This window comes from Panicum virgatum, chromosome 5N, assembly GCF_016808335.1.
Source record: "Panicum virgatum strain AP13 chromosome 5N, P.virgatum_v5, whole genome shotgun sequence".
Classification (NCBI taxonomy): domain Eukaryota; kingdom Viridiplantae; phylum Streptophyta; class Magnoliopsida; order Poales; family Poaceae; genus Panicum; species Panicum virgatum.
The window spans coordinates 58750876-58767512 of NC_053149.1; the positions used below are offsets into that span (position 1 = coordinate 58750876).

The window sequence follows — 16637 nt, forward strand, 5'->3', positions numbered from 1 at the left end:
AGCGACTTATTCCCTGTATAGCAGAAAAAACTACAGAGAGGAAAATCAAACTCGCTTGTATGGTAGTAATGATACTGCAACTTAGCTGTTTGACGCATGCAGAATCGATCCTTGGTGTCTGGCTCAAAGCGGACGCTCCGGGCCCCCTGGGAGACAGACTCAGTCGTTTTGAGTCTGTCTACCACAGAGACTGGACCTCGATCTGCATGAAGCCTGAAAGCGGATGCCGGAACCCCCTGGTAGGTAGGCTCAATGGTTTAAGGCTAGCTACCACCAGTGAAGGCTTAACCTGCGTACCACTCAAAGTCACAGCTTAGTAGCATGCCCGCGAGACCTATTCTGGACCGGCCCCCAGACTAGTATGAGGTCCAGAGCTCCGGATGCGCAGGTCCAGGCAGTTCAATGCTTGTTACAGAGTGGTGGAGTGTGTAGTCTTAGGGTGCGGAACCAGGCTAAGGCGCTACACAGGGCTCCGGACCACTCCAGGAAACAATCACGACTTTACCGGACCTGGCTCCGTCGTTCCAGACCCCTCCTAGTAGTAGGTGAGGTCATTCTGTCGTACTCGATCCTTTGAGATATGGAGTTGGACCTGCCGTGTAGGACTTAGGAAGCCAACCCTTGAGCTAGAACGAGGTCCGGGCCCCTAATTACCCAGCTCCGCGTACTAAAGCACTCGTTACAGGGTGGTGGAGTGTGTAAGCTTTGGGTACGGAACTGACTAAGCGGCTACACAGGACTCCGGACCACCCCAGGAAACAAGCACCCCCTTTCCAGAGCAGGTCCCTAGGGGTCCGGACCCCTCTCCCAGCAGCAAGTGGGTTCGGACCTGTACGGCAGTCCAGCAACTCAATACAGATCTTAGCTGTAGCGACCAGAGTGGAAGTCCGCGCAGGGGTTAGAAAAGTAAAATCTCGAGAATCGAAATACGAAATAAAATTTGACACAAAGACATAACTGGGGGAAAATCTTTCCTTTACAACTTGATATACATGGCTTGTGCGATGGATGCCAGAGGTCGGGTTTATGAGGGCGGGCCTCTACCTCTCTGGGCCGCGCGTTAATGCTAGCCGACGGTGCGATGGATGCCTGAGGCCGGGTTTACGAGGGCGGACCTCCACCGCTCTGGGCTGTACGCCAATTCTATCTTATTACAAAGGAAAAATTCATTTCCCTACTCTGCCTAAGTGTAAAACTTACGCAGATGCTCTATATTCCATGGGTTGGGCAGCGGCACCCCATCTTCTGTGGCAAGGCGAACGCATCCGGGCCGGCATACTTCTGTAACCTTGAAGGGCCCCTCCCAGCTGGGGGAGAGTTTGTGGAGCCCTGCTCGGTTCATTATCCGCCTCAGGACGAGCCTTTGCCTTTCTTAGTGGTTGGATCAGGAATAAACATCTTATTCTCATTATCCTGAATGAAAGGTCCCACTATTCCAATCCCGTAAACCTCATGTCCCCAGGTGAATATAGCTGCTTCCTTGCTGAAGTAAGGTGAAACAAATACTTCTGGCTGCAACCCAGACTCTGCACATGCCGCAATAACTTGGACTTCATGCAGGAGCAGAAAGCTTTGCCATCTACTGTAATCAAACTCTCCTATACCACCCTATCTCTACGGATACCGCGACCAGTTCTATCCTTGCATAGAACCTCAAATCTATGCTTCATTGTACCTGTCGATATGACGCGGTGCAGTTTGGCCTTTTCAATCTTCTATTGCATATATTGTGTTACTGTTGTGCAAAACTGAATTTGGGGGTTGCTGATGTTTATGCTTGCAGCCATGTAACGCTCTCTGAAATACTTCATGCACCCATACATGATGAACTCAACAATTCCCACAAGAGGAAAGGCACGACAAGAACGCATAACCATATTGAAACACTCTGCATGGTTCGTTGTCTGAATACCATACCGTATTCCGTTGGTATCATAAAGGAATGACCATTTCTCCTTAGGTGCACCTCGAATCCAGTGTGAAAATGGCTTCTCAATTGAATCCCTAGCCTCTGCAGCCTGACTCGTGCTTGTTCCTGATGCCCTTACCTTCACTAGCTCTGCAGTCAACTGATCAAGCATATGCCATAATGCATTGAATTTTCTCTGTTGATTTTGGGTGCACAACCTCTTAAACATGTTCTTAAGATCCTTGTTCTTGAAGTGGTCATAGAAGTTTGCACCCATATGCCTAATGCACCACCTGTTTTGGACATCGGGCCACAATGGAGGCGTTGTCGCAGTTCCACGTTACAATTTCAGTATTGATTGTAGCAGACCTGCATGCCTATCACTAATAAGGCACACATCTGGATGTGCAGCAACAACATGAACCTTCACTCGTTCAAGGAACCAATACCAACTGTCTAAGTTCTCATTCTCAACAAATGCAAATGCGAGCGGAACTATTTGGTTGTTGCAATCTACCCCGATTGCGGTGAGTATCTGACCTTTATACCTTCAAGTCAGAAATATGCCATCAATGCAGATCACCGGAAGACAACACTGAAATGCCCTAACACAGGCACCTAGGCAAAAGAAGGCTCGTTGCAGAATGCTTTGCCCCCTAGTCACGGCTGGTACGAGGTATGTGTCATAAAAGCTTCCAGGATTTCTTGCAGCAATCTGGAATAACATACGAGGTAGGTTATCATATGCTGAACACCCTTTATTTAGCCCGTCATGCCTTTAAATAACTAATGGTGTACTGGTAAGTCTGCTCAATGTGTCGAACAATCATTTTTGCCTCATAATTTAGGTTGTCCATAATCAACCCATATATTTGCTTTGCAACAAAGTCGCATGATATATTGCGATGCGAGAGAAAAACTTCTGACAGCAAACAAGTGTGCTCTGTCACAATGGAACATTTCCAGTTCGACTTCCATTTTCCCTTGAATGTATGTACTCGCCATGGACATCCATCATTCACACATTTCACCTCATATTCTTTACTGCCAGACTTTACGACTCTAAATTCTCGTTTCAATGATATTGCCCATAGTCTCACAGCATCTTTTACGACTTCAATGTTTGGATATGTTGCACCTTGCACTACCTCATTCCCTCTGTACTCCCACTCCTGATTTCGTACGTCTTTTGCGACATGATTGCCAAAATCATGCTCCTTCCACTCTTTTGGCAATGAGTACTGCTCGTCATCAGATGAGCCCTCATATTCTTCCATCTCCATTGCGGTTTGGTCTTCTGCCTCCATCTCGTCCACAATGCTATGTATCCTCTCTCCCTCATCAGCAAGGCCATGTGGTCCGATGTTTTGGTTCTCTATCTCTTCTGACTCATCTTGCTCAACATAGTTGGTCTCTCTTCGAATACTCGGAGTTGCTTGATCTGCACCATGTTGGATTTCATTTTGTGTCTTCTCCCGGATTTGAACAAGAATGGCCAGAGGCCACCCACGCTCTAGAGCTGCTTGCATGTACTTCTGCCAGTCATCAGTGCTGTGTATCATCATCAATTCCCATAAATCACTTTCTACCTCCCAATTAATAAGAGACTGGACGGTCATCACATGTGTCTCCGGATGAACACGGAACCCACGCTGCAGCCACTTACATATGAAACCAAAATTCCTCTCCAGAGGTTTATCTATGGCGCTAGATGTGCACTTAAAGGCAGAAAGGTCTACTCCATTTGGCCCATACAAAGCATTGTAGTCACCAAAAAATACTTGAAACTGCATCTTGCTCGACATATCTATATATCACAGAATACTTATCGAGTTATATTCTTTACTTCACTACCTTATTCAATAATCCGTAAAAAATTAAGTATGGATTTCAACTACAACATATAAGTATTAATAACTACGTGATGACACTCAAATTCTATACTGCATATGCGAAATTATATTCTAAATCGTAATTAATTTATAAACACGTCTCTAATAGTACTGCAATTGTAATAATAAACGCGTAGTACTAATTTTCTAAACTAATTTACTACTACGTAACTAAAGTATCATTAAACTCGTACTTAAATGGTTCTACTATTGTCGGTGTCCCGACCCGGGGTCCGGATCCCAACTAGTAAATGCTGCGTGTTTCCTCGTCCCAGATGTTGATGCAAGAGGCAACACAGTAACGCACGGGTTTATCCTGGTTCCGGCCACGGGGCCGTACGTCCAGCAAAGGGGTGTTCGAGGGCACTGTATTATCTTGCACCCGGAGTGTTTGTTGTAGGGGGTACAAGCGAGTCGAGAGAGGGAGGGAAGCTCCCAAGTCCCTGCTAGAAGAGGGGTTGAGCGTGGCGAATAGCGATGTCGGAGCTAGGAGCGAGTGTGTGTGCTCTGAGTGGTGTGTGCCTAGAGAGCCGTCCGACCCCTTTAAGGGATGCCCACCTCCTCCTTTTATAGACACAAGGAGGGACGGGTACATGCACAAGGGGTCGCGGAGGTTGTCGTTTCCCCCCGAGTTGCGGGGATACAATAATCGAGTACTGTGGGAAGTACACTGTGAGGTATGGCGTCGGGCGTGGTGGTCGTCCTGGCCGTCGTCCTTGACCTCGCGGAGATCGCGCCGGCATCCTGCCAACTCCTGCAGGCGGCGTGGTCGTCACTGTAGAATGTTCAAGCCTCCGGATGTGGCGTTCAGTGGGCCCTGCAGGCCAGGGTCCTGCGTGCACCAGCGATGGCGGGGCACGCGGCGGTCCCGGACCCCTCTTAATAAAGTGCCGGTGCGCGCACTAAGGAGGTCCAAGGGTTGCGTGGAGGTCCCGGACCTCTCGAGGGGGCAGGTCCGGGTGTCCGGCTGCGTGTGATGAGCGTCCCTCCTGGAGGGGCACGTGGCGTCGCCGGACCCCTTCCCAAGCAGGAGGCGGGTCCGGGGCCATGCGTGTGATGAGGTGGAGTCTGCACGGCCGGAGTTGGCAGAATAGTAACGGGAGCAGTGCCGAGTGCGCTGCGTCCAGCGTCGTAGGTCCCACAGTGCTGCCACAGCGTCCGGAATGGCGGAGCAGTGACCGGAGTTGGCGGATGGGACTCCGGTCACTGCCTCTGTGGGGAATGGCGGCCTGACGCCGTCTGTCCTGAGCACTGGGGAGGAGTGGTTGGCATTCAATGCCTCCGTACGGCGAGCGGTTTAGCGGCGGGGCCGTTTGTCCCTTACGCCGAGGGGTGGCCTCGAGCGAGGCGGAGATGAGTTACCTGCTCGAGGGAGGTTCGCTGCCCTCGAGCGAGGTGGAGATGATTTGCCCGCTCGAGGGTAGATTCGCTATCCTCGAGCGAGACGGAGATGCGGGACGCAGTCGAGGGTCCCGATGGGAGCCCTCGAGCGAGGCGGAGATTGTCCCGCGGGCTCGAGAAGGGTGCGAATGGGCCACATGCTGGGCTTCTTTGAGTCCTTTCCTTTCTTCCATATTGGAAGGAGGCCGTGGGCTTTCGTGGGCCCAGTTGCCTTAGCATGTGTTTGCATTTTTCAGAGTGATTTTAGTACCCCGATTAGGGTGTCCCTAATCGTGGTACCCGACAACTATAGCACTGATTAAATTAAATTACTCTACAATACCAATGGAAAAATACATAAGCTAAATGTACTAACCTGCAGATCACAAGTGCGCAATCCGGCAGGGCTTCGCTGCTTCCTTTCTCCTCACTCCTCTCTTTTTTTTCTAGATTTTTGATGGAATTTTTGGGCTCAAATGAGGAGGGAATGAGGATCAAAGGCTTATATAGAGGGGGCACACCCGGTCGCCCGAGGGGGGGGCGACAGGCCCCCCGTCGCTTGTCGCCCCCCGTCGCCCGGGGGGGACAGGCCCCCCTGTGCGCCCCCGGCTAGGGATATATTTGCAAATTGGAAGAAAAAAAATTACAAACAGGTCCTGTCGCCCCTTGGGTGGGCTATCGTGATATATTTTTGAAATTTTTAGAAACGGAAATTTTGATTTTTTTTTTAAAATATAAAAAAGAAAAAATCGCCACAGGTCGGCCCGCGAGAGACGCCTAGCCACGTCCAGCCCAAACCAGTGGCTACCGATCTCTTATTTATGATCTTGGCGTGTGTGTGTTCCTCCGATTTCTCTAGCGCTCGCCGCCTCCTGACCTCTGTCCTCTGTCCTCTCCCTCCTTCGCCGGCCCACCCCAACCGACCGTCGAGCCGTGGTACCCGCCCTCGTCGCAGGAACCGCTCCAGTCGAGTAAGTTGCGCTCCGTGACGAACCTCACTCGCCGGAGCACCACCGACAAGGCAGAGATGGCCGAGGAGGTGAAGCACCTGGAGACGCGCGCGGCCGAGCGCCCCGTGTGGCTCATGAAATGCCCCACCGTCGTCTCCCGCGCATGGCAGGAGGCCGCCGCCGCCGCCACGTCCAACCCAGAGGCCGGCGGCGCCAACCCTAACCCTAACCCGGTGGTCGCCAAGGTCGTCCTCTCCCTCGACCCCCTCCGCGACGAGCAGCCTACCAAGGTAAGCCTCCTCCCCTCTCTGCTCTTACATCCTCTAGTCTCGGCGTGCATATCTGTTCCGGACTGATTTGTATGGTAATGCCAAACTGTTGTTGGGATGGGATTGGTGAATTTAGTCCGCTAAGTTATCTTGATGTCATGGGGAGGTTCAGCGGAGGATTGATTGATGGTGCTCTTGAGAACTATGATGATTTTAAGTTATCGGACCTTTATATGATATCTGAATGGCACATTTACTTAAAAGAACTTGTATTTCATTATCTGATTATGGTAATCTGACCTTTGAACCGACTCAAAACATCCCTACGAGGGTAGTTCATTTTCTGTATACTCGGTATATTTTCACTCCCCCAACAAGTGATTTATTGATGCAATCATGCTAAACCAAGTCAGAATTTGATCGTCCTTCTGAAATACAATCATTCTGAAACCTAGCTATAGTCATAAGTCATAACCTGAAAGGTGTCAATTATAGGTGTCTGTTCACCTTTTGTTTTGGTTACTGTTACGTGTTACATCATAACCCTCTGAAAAAACTGATTCCTTAACCCTTGGTATGGAACATGCAGTTGACAATTCTGAATTTACCTCAATGAATGATAATGGAAGCTCTTTTCATAGTTTTGTGGAGGAAGCTCGTTCATTTTACTGCCATTAGAAAATCACCTGATTTTAACCTTCAGCACCATAAAAATTGTGCAGGGGTTTAGCATAATATATCTCCGCAATTAATTTCTGACATCGCTTGGTGTACCGTGAATAAACAGCAGGGATAGTCGGGTTTGTGTGCTCAATATTTCTGTGGAACTTGACTGCCAATTTCTATGCCTGCATTCTTGTTGGAATTCAACAGCAGGGATAGATGGATTTGTGTTCTCAATATTTGTATAGAAGCTGAATTTATGAGCCTACACTCAGTGCCTCAGTGGCACGAGAGAACGAAAAAGATGGGCTTTGTGCAGTTAATGTAATAATGTATTTATTTTAAAGAGATGGATTAAATTACTCTCATGTTCTTCATGAGTATATCCAGCTATTCAGTCAGGATGTATGAGAGCATTCTTTTTCAATGCTACGCTACTGCTACTCTCTTTTTATGTACCAATGTTTCTTACACTGTGTTAATGGCATCACAGTTGAAGATGGAGATGGCTCAAACAAACAATGGAAATACACCAAAGAGTTACTCTCTGAATATGTACAATGACTTTGTGCCAATATGCATCTTTTCTGAGTCTAACCAAGGTTGGAACTATATCATCTCACACTTTCTTCATGATGTTTGCATGCATTTTTTTTCGTATCTATCTACATTAACTTTCCTATAGATAATCTTAAATGTTGTGGCTGGCGTGCACTACTCATTTTAAGTACAAGCTTTTTAAATGTAATGTTATATGCTCCCTTCAGTAAAAAAAGGTCCCAATAGAGTACATGCCCATTCACATGTTTTATGTTTATGATCATACAGGTTAACATGTGTTAAGTGATATATAAATGCCAAAAGCTGTCCAACATCATCTAATAAGGTTAAATAGTAACTGCTTACTAGCCAACTCTATCAAACCTTCTTCAGCGTGGAGTCTCAGTATATTTCACTTAACAAGAAAAATCACACAACCTTTTCAATTTCACTATGTGATGACATATCATGTAGGTGTTTGTGTAAAGGTAGTTGGTTAGTGCATGACCGTGCAGTAGTCAGTAAGACTTTATGTTACTTGTATTTTCAGGCTTGCACATAGTCTATGATTTTTACTCTGAATAATATTCAAATGACCTTTTCCTATATGAAACAATAATGACATCACAGGGAAATATGCATGTGAAGGGAAAGTTGAGAACAAGTTTGACATGAAACCTCATAGTGAAAATCTTGCGGAATATGGAAAATTATGCCGTGAGAGAACCACCAAGTGTATGGCTAAACCAAGAAGAGTGGAGGTGACTGATCAGATGATTATTTCCCCCACAGGCCACAGGCCACACTTGTGCATCTGTCTCCATGAAATTGCCCTTTTTGCCTTCACTTCTTGTAGGTACTTGCGGATGACCATGGAAGCCGCATGAGACCCATGCCTGGCATGGTTGGCCTGATGCCTTCTTCTGCTACAAATGCAAAGGTTAGGCAACTCCCCAACTATCCAATGCCTATTGCCTAGGCTACTAGCTTTAATACTGGTTGCTGTTTTCTGAAGTCACAGATCTTGTACTTCATATTTTGTTTAAAAATTTCACTTGATGGTTTCATGGGTCGTGATCGTGCTTGTAATTTTTTTTTTGTCAATCAGGAGAAGAAGAAACCAGTACCACCACGATCTTTTGAAACGAAAAGGACACGAAGGGGTCGTACAGAAATGGAGAATATCCTATTCAAGCTTTTCGAGAGGCAGCCAAATTGGTCGCTAAAGCAGCTTATGCAAGAGACAGACCAACCAGAGGTACATTTACCCCTTATTCCCCCCTAATTTTCTATTCAAAGAAAGCATTGGTTCCCTACTAGAGTTGCTTCACTTTTTGACATAAGGCATTGCTTACAAATTGTCTGCACTTGGTTTGATATATGCAGCAATTCCTGAAGGAGATACTGAACGACCTCTGTGTCTACAATAAAAGAGGACCGAATCAAGGGACGCACGAGCTCAAGCCTGAATACAAGAAGTCGACAGAGGACAACAATGCTACATGAAGAAGTTCTTCCTCTGATTCGCCAAACATGAGTTCCCCAGTCTCGACTGATTGGAACTCCAGCCTATTAGTTGCTCCGTATAAGCAGTCGCTGATGCTTGGTTGGGCTGCCCCTTGCAACTTTGCACGATTTTGCCACTGGCAGCCATATGAGACTATGAAAGACCTGAACCTTTTCTGGATCTCTCTAGAAATAAGGACCCAAATTTTGTAAATATAGACCGAATTGGCAGAACCAGATAATCTGGGGATCAATGGAGCGAGCAATGTTGACTGGTCAATCACTCAACCGGACGAGATCCTGTTACTGTATGCCTGCGTGACGTTATACTCTGACACGTGGTCCCAAACCTACCCCGTCTGTTGGTCTCGTTCGAGATGCTCGGCAAGAGCAGGCTACCCGTTCCTTGCCTTTCTGACCCGTCGGAAAAAAATTGGATGGGGACGGCCCCCAAAGTCCTCACCGGAGTCTTCGTTCCTCCGAGATGAACCAGGCAACACCGGGCGCCGTCACCGAGTCGGCGGAGCTGGTCCTGCCGTTGCTGCCGCCGCGTGACCTCGCCACCGCGGCATCCGCTTGCCGCGCCCTCCGCGCGGCCGCGGCCGCCGTCACCACGCGCCGCGCCGCCGACGCGGCACGAGGCCTGGAGCCGCTCCCCATCCCGTTCCACAACCGCGTCGACTCGAAGCCCTATGCCTACTTCCTCTACACACCCTTCTCCCTCGCCCGGCTGTCTCCCAGCGCCTCCTCCTCCGGCGCTCAGCCGTGGGGTGGCGCCTGGGCCCGGCCGCCTGTCCCGACCTGGCCCCGCCCCAGCCTCGACGGCTTCACATCTGCCGTGTGCGGGTGCGCGTGCGAGGCAGGGGAGTGCGGCGGTCCCCGGTGCGCCTGCGCCGATGCGGAGGCCGACGCGGCCGGCTCGGGCCCGGAGGGCGGGATGGGGAGCCTCGGCGAGTGTGGCGATGGGTGCGCGTGCGGGCCTTCGTGCGGGAACCGGCGGACGCAGCGCGGCGTTGCGGTGCGGCTCCGCGTCGTGCGCCACCTACAAAAGGGGTGGGGGCTGCACGCAGCGGAGGCCCTCGATCGCGGGCAGTTCGTCTGCGAGTACGCAGGTAAAGCAGAACCCCGTCCCCTTCTCGGCTTCTCTGCTCCCAAATCCTGACGAACACTGGATTGCCAAAGCCCCAGAATGGGCGATAGCGTATCAACGCACACGCACACCAGAATAAGAAGAGCCATGCCTTTTCTTTTTATATTTTTTGCTAAGCGGCCATTCTTGAATATAGATAGGACTTAGTAATTTACATGCTTAGGATTGATGCACAAGTTCTGAGAAGAATAGTCTTACTGTTACTTGTCTGTTGTGTCTTCTCTCAACATCTCAGACTCTCAGAGACACAGCACTATTACCTGTCCGTGTGCTTTCAGTTCGTTGTGTATTTGTTCCCTTGCATTGGTTGTGTTTGTGTCAATGCTGGAAATACACAGATTTATTTGAGTACATTCTTAGAGGCCAAGCCCATTGTACCAGTGCATTCATGTCGAAAACATTTGCAGTTTGGTAGATTAGTAGCCTTTGATAAAGGACTAAATGAATCATGCCTTTTGGGTCTAAGATGCTTTTGAAATAAGCTGACTAGGTAATTTCTAAAAGAGTTCATATCTAAATAAAAATTTGGTACTAGAGCAGGTGCACCAACTCTACAAAAACTATACTTCACGGATGCTTTTTTTTTTGTGCTCACAGGATCACTGACTTCGTGTGCCCTGCACAGCTGCTGGCCTATAGGCTCGAGGAGTTGTTTTGTTTTGGTCAGGACTTAGGTGTGTTTATGTTTGGCTTGTATAAGAGTAGCATGGTTAGTTGGTGACTAGATCGTCTCATTTTCAGAATAGCATGCTTGTATGCTAATTAGTTGGAAATATAGTATAGACTTTATTGTAGGAATTACTTGAGGGCCGATAAAACACAATACACTTGGTTTCCTTTTTTTTTCCTCGATTTCGGTTTGCATTGATATATAACTGTTGATGTTGACAAACTAAAGTCTCTTGAGCTTACTTTCGTAGTCATCTTGTATTTGAGCTGTAGGTGAGTTTTTGACAACCGAAGAAGCACGGAGGCGGCAGAGGATATACGATGAACTTGCCTCTGCCGGTAAGCTTGCTCCTGCACTCATTGTCATTCGAGAGCACCTGCCTTCTAGAAAAGCATGCCTAAGAGTCAACATTGATGCAACCAAAGTGGGAAACGTGGCTCGCTTCATCAACCATTCATGTGATGGAGGCAACCTGCATCCTGCCCTGGTGAGGAGCTCCGGTTCGTTGCTCCCAAGGCTCTGCTTCTTTGCTGGCAGAGATATTGCAGAAGGAGAGGAGCTCACCTTCAGTTATGGGGATGCTAGGGTTAGGCCGAAGGGTTTGCCGTGCTTTTGTGGAAGCTCGGGTTGTTGTGGTGTACTTCCTTCAGAAGAAACTTGAGAGCTGATGCCACCATCTGTAATGCTTTCCAAACGAGTTTTATTGTACCACTGCCTTTGACAGAACATTGGCTTGAGAAGAAATTCCATAGCACATTCTTTTGCTCATACCGTAATATGTGCAACAAAGGATTAATGAGTCAGATTTTGGTGAAGAACATGTTCGCAATGTGATTCGTTTTGGCCGTTGGACACGCGTTTCCTGCTTACAATTGCTTGGCAGACCCTTTGACTGTTAATGTTCTTCTGCAGAAGGCTGGCACGAGAGAGCCAACATCTCTCCTCCGTCTGATGCCTCCAGCCAAAACAGACTCCTATTTCCCTTTCCGTTTCTGCTTTTCCAAGAACTCTTTGATTCTTGTCGGGAACCTCTGGGGGTTTCTGCTAACATGGATAAGAAAGGTCTCTTGATTTCTGTATGGCCTGCATGAGGTGTGAGTGTGTGACTTGTGAGTTGTGACTGGGTAGGCCTGCAATGCCGTCGTTTCGGGAGGATCAAGAATTTGGACTTGAGACCAATGTGCAGGTTTCAATGTTTTGGTGAAGAATCCGAAAGACACGAGCCGCACTCGGCGCCACGTCGGAGGGACCTCAAAGTTCCAAACGGCAAACGTCTTCGAACTCCGAAACGGGCGGCTCAAAGTTCCCGCCCCGTGAAATCCGCAGGCGCCGACCCGCGCGAGCAGCGTGCACCCACCCCGAGCGACTCGGAGCTCATAAATCTTGCGTGCCCGCCCAACGAGCAGAGCAGCAGCTAGCGCGCCGTCATTGCGCGCCCCATCTGCCGCGATCCGCCAGTGCTCGACCGCCCGCGCCGTCCTCCTGAGCTCCTTGCCCCGCGCGCGGGTGCACATGCATGTCGCGCGCGATGCAGCCGCCCGGCAAGCGCGCGGGCGCTGCTGCGCCCGCCGCGGCGCCGGGCCTGGCCCACGCGCAGGCTCGGGCCGCGGAGGAGGCGCCGCCCGGGGAGCCCGGGGCGCCGTGCGGCGCGTGCAAGTTCCTGCGGCGGCGTTGCGTGCCGGGGTGCGTCTTCGCGCCGCACTTCGGGGGCGGCGGCGTGAGGGAGCACGGGGCCGGCGCCGGCGCCGGCGCGGCGCAGTTCGCGGCCGTGCACAAGGTGTTCGGCGCCAGCAACGTGGCGAAGATGCTGTCGCGTGTGCCCGTGGCGCTGCGCCGGGACGCGGCCAGCACCGTCTGCTACGAGGCGCAGGCGCGCATCGCCGACCCCGTCTACGGCTGCGTCGGCACCATCCTTGCCCTCCAGCACCAGGTTAATACTAGCACCACGCCATCCTGATACATCCACTGCACGCACAGCGCCGCCCACCAAGATCCAAGGATATCTTCTGTGTACTAGAGTGAGAAAAGATGCTTCTTCTAACCAGATCTCTACACGACAACAGGTAGCCCTCGTCCAAGCCGAGCTTTCCATCGCGCAAACCGAGCTCCTCAACCGGAGGCTGTCCCTGGCAACGGTGAATCCTGCGTACTCCGCCGCGTCGTCGCCGACGAGCCAAATGGTGAACTGCATAGAGATCGAGCCCGCGGGGAGGGGCTTGCCGCCGCCTCTCCTGCCATCGCATCAGCCGCAGCGGGGAGGGGAACAGGACGGCGGCGGGAGTCCAACCATGGACGTTTTCTCGCATGACGTCTTGGGGAAATAATAGAAATTCTTGTAACCGCAATTTATTACTTTTCATGTGTATTTTAGATTTTTGTTTTGTATGCATCCAACTCACAAGAATATTGTTGTCGAAATGCAACTGACTGTAGTCGACTTATCTTTGGAGATGCAAATTGACCATTTTTTTACTGTCCAAATTGACCATTATATCCCTGCCAGTAAGTAATAACAATCACGTCCACAATTTCATCAATTATTCGGCATAGTGCTCCTACGAAACAGCACATGTACGGTTGCAAAAGGAGCCAAGGTCCAATGCAAATATGCAATGCATCGCCGTCTGGAAAACTAATGGATTTGACACATCAACACGATGTCGGATCCATCCGCTTGTGCCGCTGCACAAATAAAACTTAGAAACATTAACGGGAATAATTGTTTTATATACAGGGAAATTATGATAATTATCTCGTCCTTTTATTATTTATTGCTAGCTCTTATTTCAGGACTACCCTGTTATTATTTATTGCTGGCTCTTATTTTAAGTACCTGTGTTTTCTGAAAAAATTATGCTTCGCAAATTTGCTACTTGTAACATTGATATTGTAGAATTAATCAAAAGATACATACTAGTCGACGGGAATAATTTCATATGTTTGGAGTTCCAATTCTACCATGTGAACGTTACAAATGGCAAAATTGCAAAGCGTGTTGTTTGGAGTGGAGTCCTATAATTGTAAATTTCTTGTGTTCGCTCTTCACATACTCTCCTCTCCCTTCACAAGAAACAATCCATAACATATACTATTTCCATTTATAAACATAAAACCTTCTAACTTTTGAAATTTATTCCCTACGAGTATAAGAATTTTTATATCCACCAAACCTAACCCCGTACATCGATTTATTTCTTTTCATGCACCAATCAAAAGCTGTTAGCCTTGAATGTTCCCATTAAAATTCCCGAGGTTTGATTTTTTTTTTGTTTTGAGATTTCCGCAGGTTTGATTTGAAAGGACATAAGATCTTTCTCTCCTAAAAATCCCACAATTCTTTTCTTTTGATTTTTTTTTGCAGAATTCTATTTGTAGACGGAGAGAGAAAAGACCTGAAGCTAACTGTCAGTGAGATGCTCTTGGTCTTGGAAACGTTTGCGGTTCTCGTAATCATCCGACCCAGCTGGATGATGCCTCCCCAAGGTGCTCGATGGACGATGTCTGAATTGTCTTTTCTTCAAGCATCGGGTTGTTTCGTGTCGTCAGCCGTCGCGGTGCCTGCGTTACCACAGCCTTCGGCACCGTGCCAAGGACTGCTTGCGGCCTTGTCGCTCGCCACTTTGCTCGGGTCAGCCTCAGCTGGGCGGTCGTGTCGTTCCTGCAGGGTCTGGGCATGATCGCCCTCCAGCCTCGGACGACCGGCCGTTGCCGATGGCTGCTGCTACTGATGGTGGCCTTGACCTCACGCTCACTGCCACCGATGCCTTGGCCGTGGTTGCTTTGGCTGCGGCCAAATCAGCAATCATGGATGTGCTTCGCATCGAGGAGGACGACTTCACCCTCGGGCCTGTTTCCCCGAGTTGTTCGTGGCCACCTTCCGGTCTCAGGAGTTCCGAGATCGTGCTTTTTTGCGGTGAGTATTTCCCAGGAGAGGCCATTGCTTTCCGGTGCTCTGCTGGGGCACTCTGGGGCTGCCACACCCGTGACGCCTGTGGAGGTGCCGCCCGAGGTGGCGCCGCCTGTGGAGGTGCCTTCTTCGGTCGAGGTGGTGCCGGCTGTGGAGGCGCCTTCTTCGGCCGAGGTGGTGCCGGCTGTGGAGGTGCCACCTTCGGCCGAGGTGATGCCGACTTCTGAGGAGGCTACCGGCACAGTCGGGGTGGCGGAGGACGGCAATTCCGCAGTCTTGGAGGACTTCATCAGCAAAGTTACAAAGAATACCCCGCCGCCTCCTATGGACAAGCCGCCTCGTCGCCGTCGAGTTGACCCTGTTCACGTTGACGCGTCTCCTCAGCTTCCTTCGTCCACTGCCAAGCCTTGGACCCTCTCTCGGCGTCAAGCCAGCACAGCGAGGGGCGGTGCTCCTGATGCGCCGACTCGGTGAGGTTGGCGCGCCTTTGCCCTTGGCGGCTTCGGCAAAGCAAGCGGTGGAGAAACTCTTTCGCGAAGGACCTTCGCCGCATCACATGGACGCGTTGCATGACATACTTTCGATGTTGAAGAATAAGAGCAAGAGCTCTTCCTCCATGAGATGGAGCGTTGACTGAGGGCTACGCTTAGAGTCAGTCGTTTAGGTTGTGTGGGATATGAGTAGTTCATGTTGGAGTTTCTCTTTCGGGTTGTGTTCAGCTGGCTTGCCGGCTTGTGTCCATCTGGAGTCCGGTCTATTTGGGTTGTAACCGAACACTGTACTAATTTCTTCAACGTCTTAATACAATGATACGCTGCGGGCGTATTCTAGAAAAAAAAATCATCCGACCCAGATATACGGGCGCACTCTTCACTTCCATCTTGGCTGTAACCTCTACGACTCTGATTCACGTTTTCCTTGGCTGCGTTCACTTTCAGTTCAGCGACCTTGAGGGGGGATGTATTCTTGAGAGAGAGATGGGATCGATCAGCAACTGATGAACGCTGAGGCCTTTTTCCCCCCTTTTTGAGTTTTCTCTTCTGCTTGGATATCAGGATATGCTCTCCCTAAACTCTAATTTAAGTGAGATACGACGCTAAAACGATGGATCTTTGCTCCTTTGGCGACGCAATCGGACTGGGGCCATGTTCCTGAATTTTTCAAAAAAAATTGTCATCGTCAAAATGAGAACATGAAGAGGCTATCTGCGGAATGCCCCATGCTCATGGAAGAGGACGAAAACGGCGCCTGGCCGGCCCCACTCTGTTTCAGCCATCCGCCGGCGAGTTGAGCGTCCCCCGCCAAACAAGAGCCCGACCACCGCTTGGCCACCGGTACTGGGAGATGCGGAGAGCACCTGTCGCCACGCCGGCGTAGCGAGCGACGCGACCGGACAGGGAGAAGAGGGACACAGCGCCGGAGCAGGAGGGAGCGTGGCAGGGAAGGGCAGGCACGCAGGAAAAGAGGAGAGAGAGGAGGGTAGAACAGGGTGAGGAGCGCAAATCCATTGATGACGTCGAGGCAATCTGCCAACCGTCGCCGTTGCCGGAAGGAAAGGGGAAGACGACGATGGGAACGCGGAGGACGGTAGAATTACTATTTTGCAAACAATCAGGCTGAGAAGGGGTTTTCTGTAAGAAAAATCGGATCGTGAATTCGTGATACTCCCTCCGTTCCAAATTTTATAAGTCGTTTCTAAAATTTTGGAGAGTCAAAATTTTCAAGTTTGATCAAAATTCTATAACAAGATAATAACATTTATGATACCAATTAAATATCATTAGATTCTTTGTTAGCTATA

At 49.7% G+C, this 16637-nt stretch overlaps 2 protein-coding genes across 8 annotated transcripts; both read left to right on the plus strand.

Moving 5' to 3' along the window:
- The first annotated feature begins 6029 nt into the window (after positions 1 to 6029).
- LOC120674082 (histone-lysine N-methyltransferase SUVR3-like) lies at positions 6030 to 11744 on the plus strand. Of its 7 annotated transcripts, none has more exons than XM_039955186.1 (6): positions 6030 to 6421; positions 7557 to 7665; positions 8234 to 8364; positions 8460 to 8543; positions 8712 to 8861; positions 8990 to 9363. In XM_039955186.1, the coding sequence occupies exons 1-6, from the start codon at positions 6209 to 6211 to the stop codon at positions 9107 to 9109; spliced, it is 807 nt and encodes a 268-aa protein (XP_039811120.1). In that variant the 5' UTR covers positions 6030 to 6208; the 3' UTR covers positions 9110 to 9363. The 7 variants fall into 7 exon arrangements, 6 of the variants coding, with proteins under 6 accessions (XP_039811120.1, XP_039811117.1, XP_039811122.1 ...); XR_005674962.1 differs by adding exons at positions 10857 to 11267; positions 11355 to 11433 and having other exon boundaries at positions 6034 to 6421; positions 7557 to 8543; positions 8990 to 10221; XM_039955183.1 differs by adding exons at positions 11202 to 11267; positions 11355 to 11744 and having other exon boundaries at positions 6034 to 6421; positions 7557 to 8543; positions 8990 to 10221.
- A 713-nt stretch (positions 11745 to 12457) lies between these two features.
- Positions 12458 to 13297, plus strand: LOC120674999 (LOB domain-containing protein 20-like). Its single transcript, XM_039956091.1, has 2 exons — positions 12458 to 12859; positions 12993 to 13297. The coding sequence occupies exons 1-2, from the start codon at positions 12458 to 12460 to the stop codon at positions 13251 to 13253; spliced, it is 663 nt and encodes a 220-aa protein (XP_039812025.1). The 3' UTR covers positions 13254 to 13297.
- The last annotated feature ends 3340 nt before the right edge of the window (positions 13298 to 16637 follow it).

Coding starts and splice junctions, on each gene's coding strand:
- LOC120674082 (XM_039955182.1), top strand. CDS start 9,594: ATGAACCAGGCAACACCGGGCGCCGTCACCGAGTCGGCGGAGCTGGTC. Junction 10,222..11,201: donor GTTCGTCTGCGAGTACGCAG/GTAAAGCAGAAC, acceptor TTTGAGCTGTAG/GTGAGTTTTTGACAACCGAA.
- LOC120674999 (XM_039956091.1), top strand. CDS start 12,458: ATGCAGCCGCCCGGCAAGCGCGCGGGCGCTGCTGCGCCCGCCGCGGCG. Junction 12,860..12,992: donor TCCTTGCCCTCCAGCACCAG/GTTAATACTAGC, acceptor ACACGACAACAG/GTAGCCCTCGTCCAAGCCGA.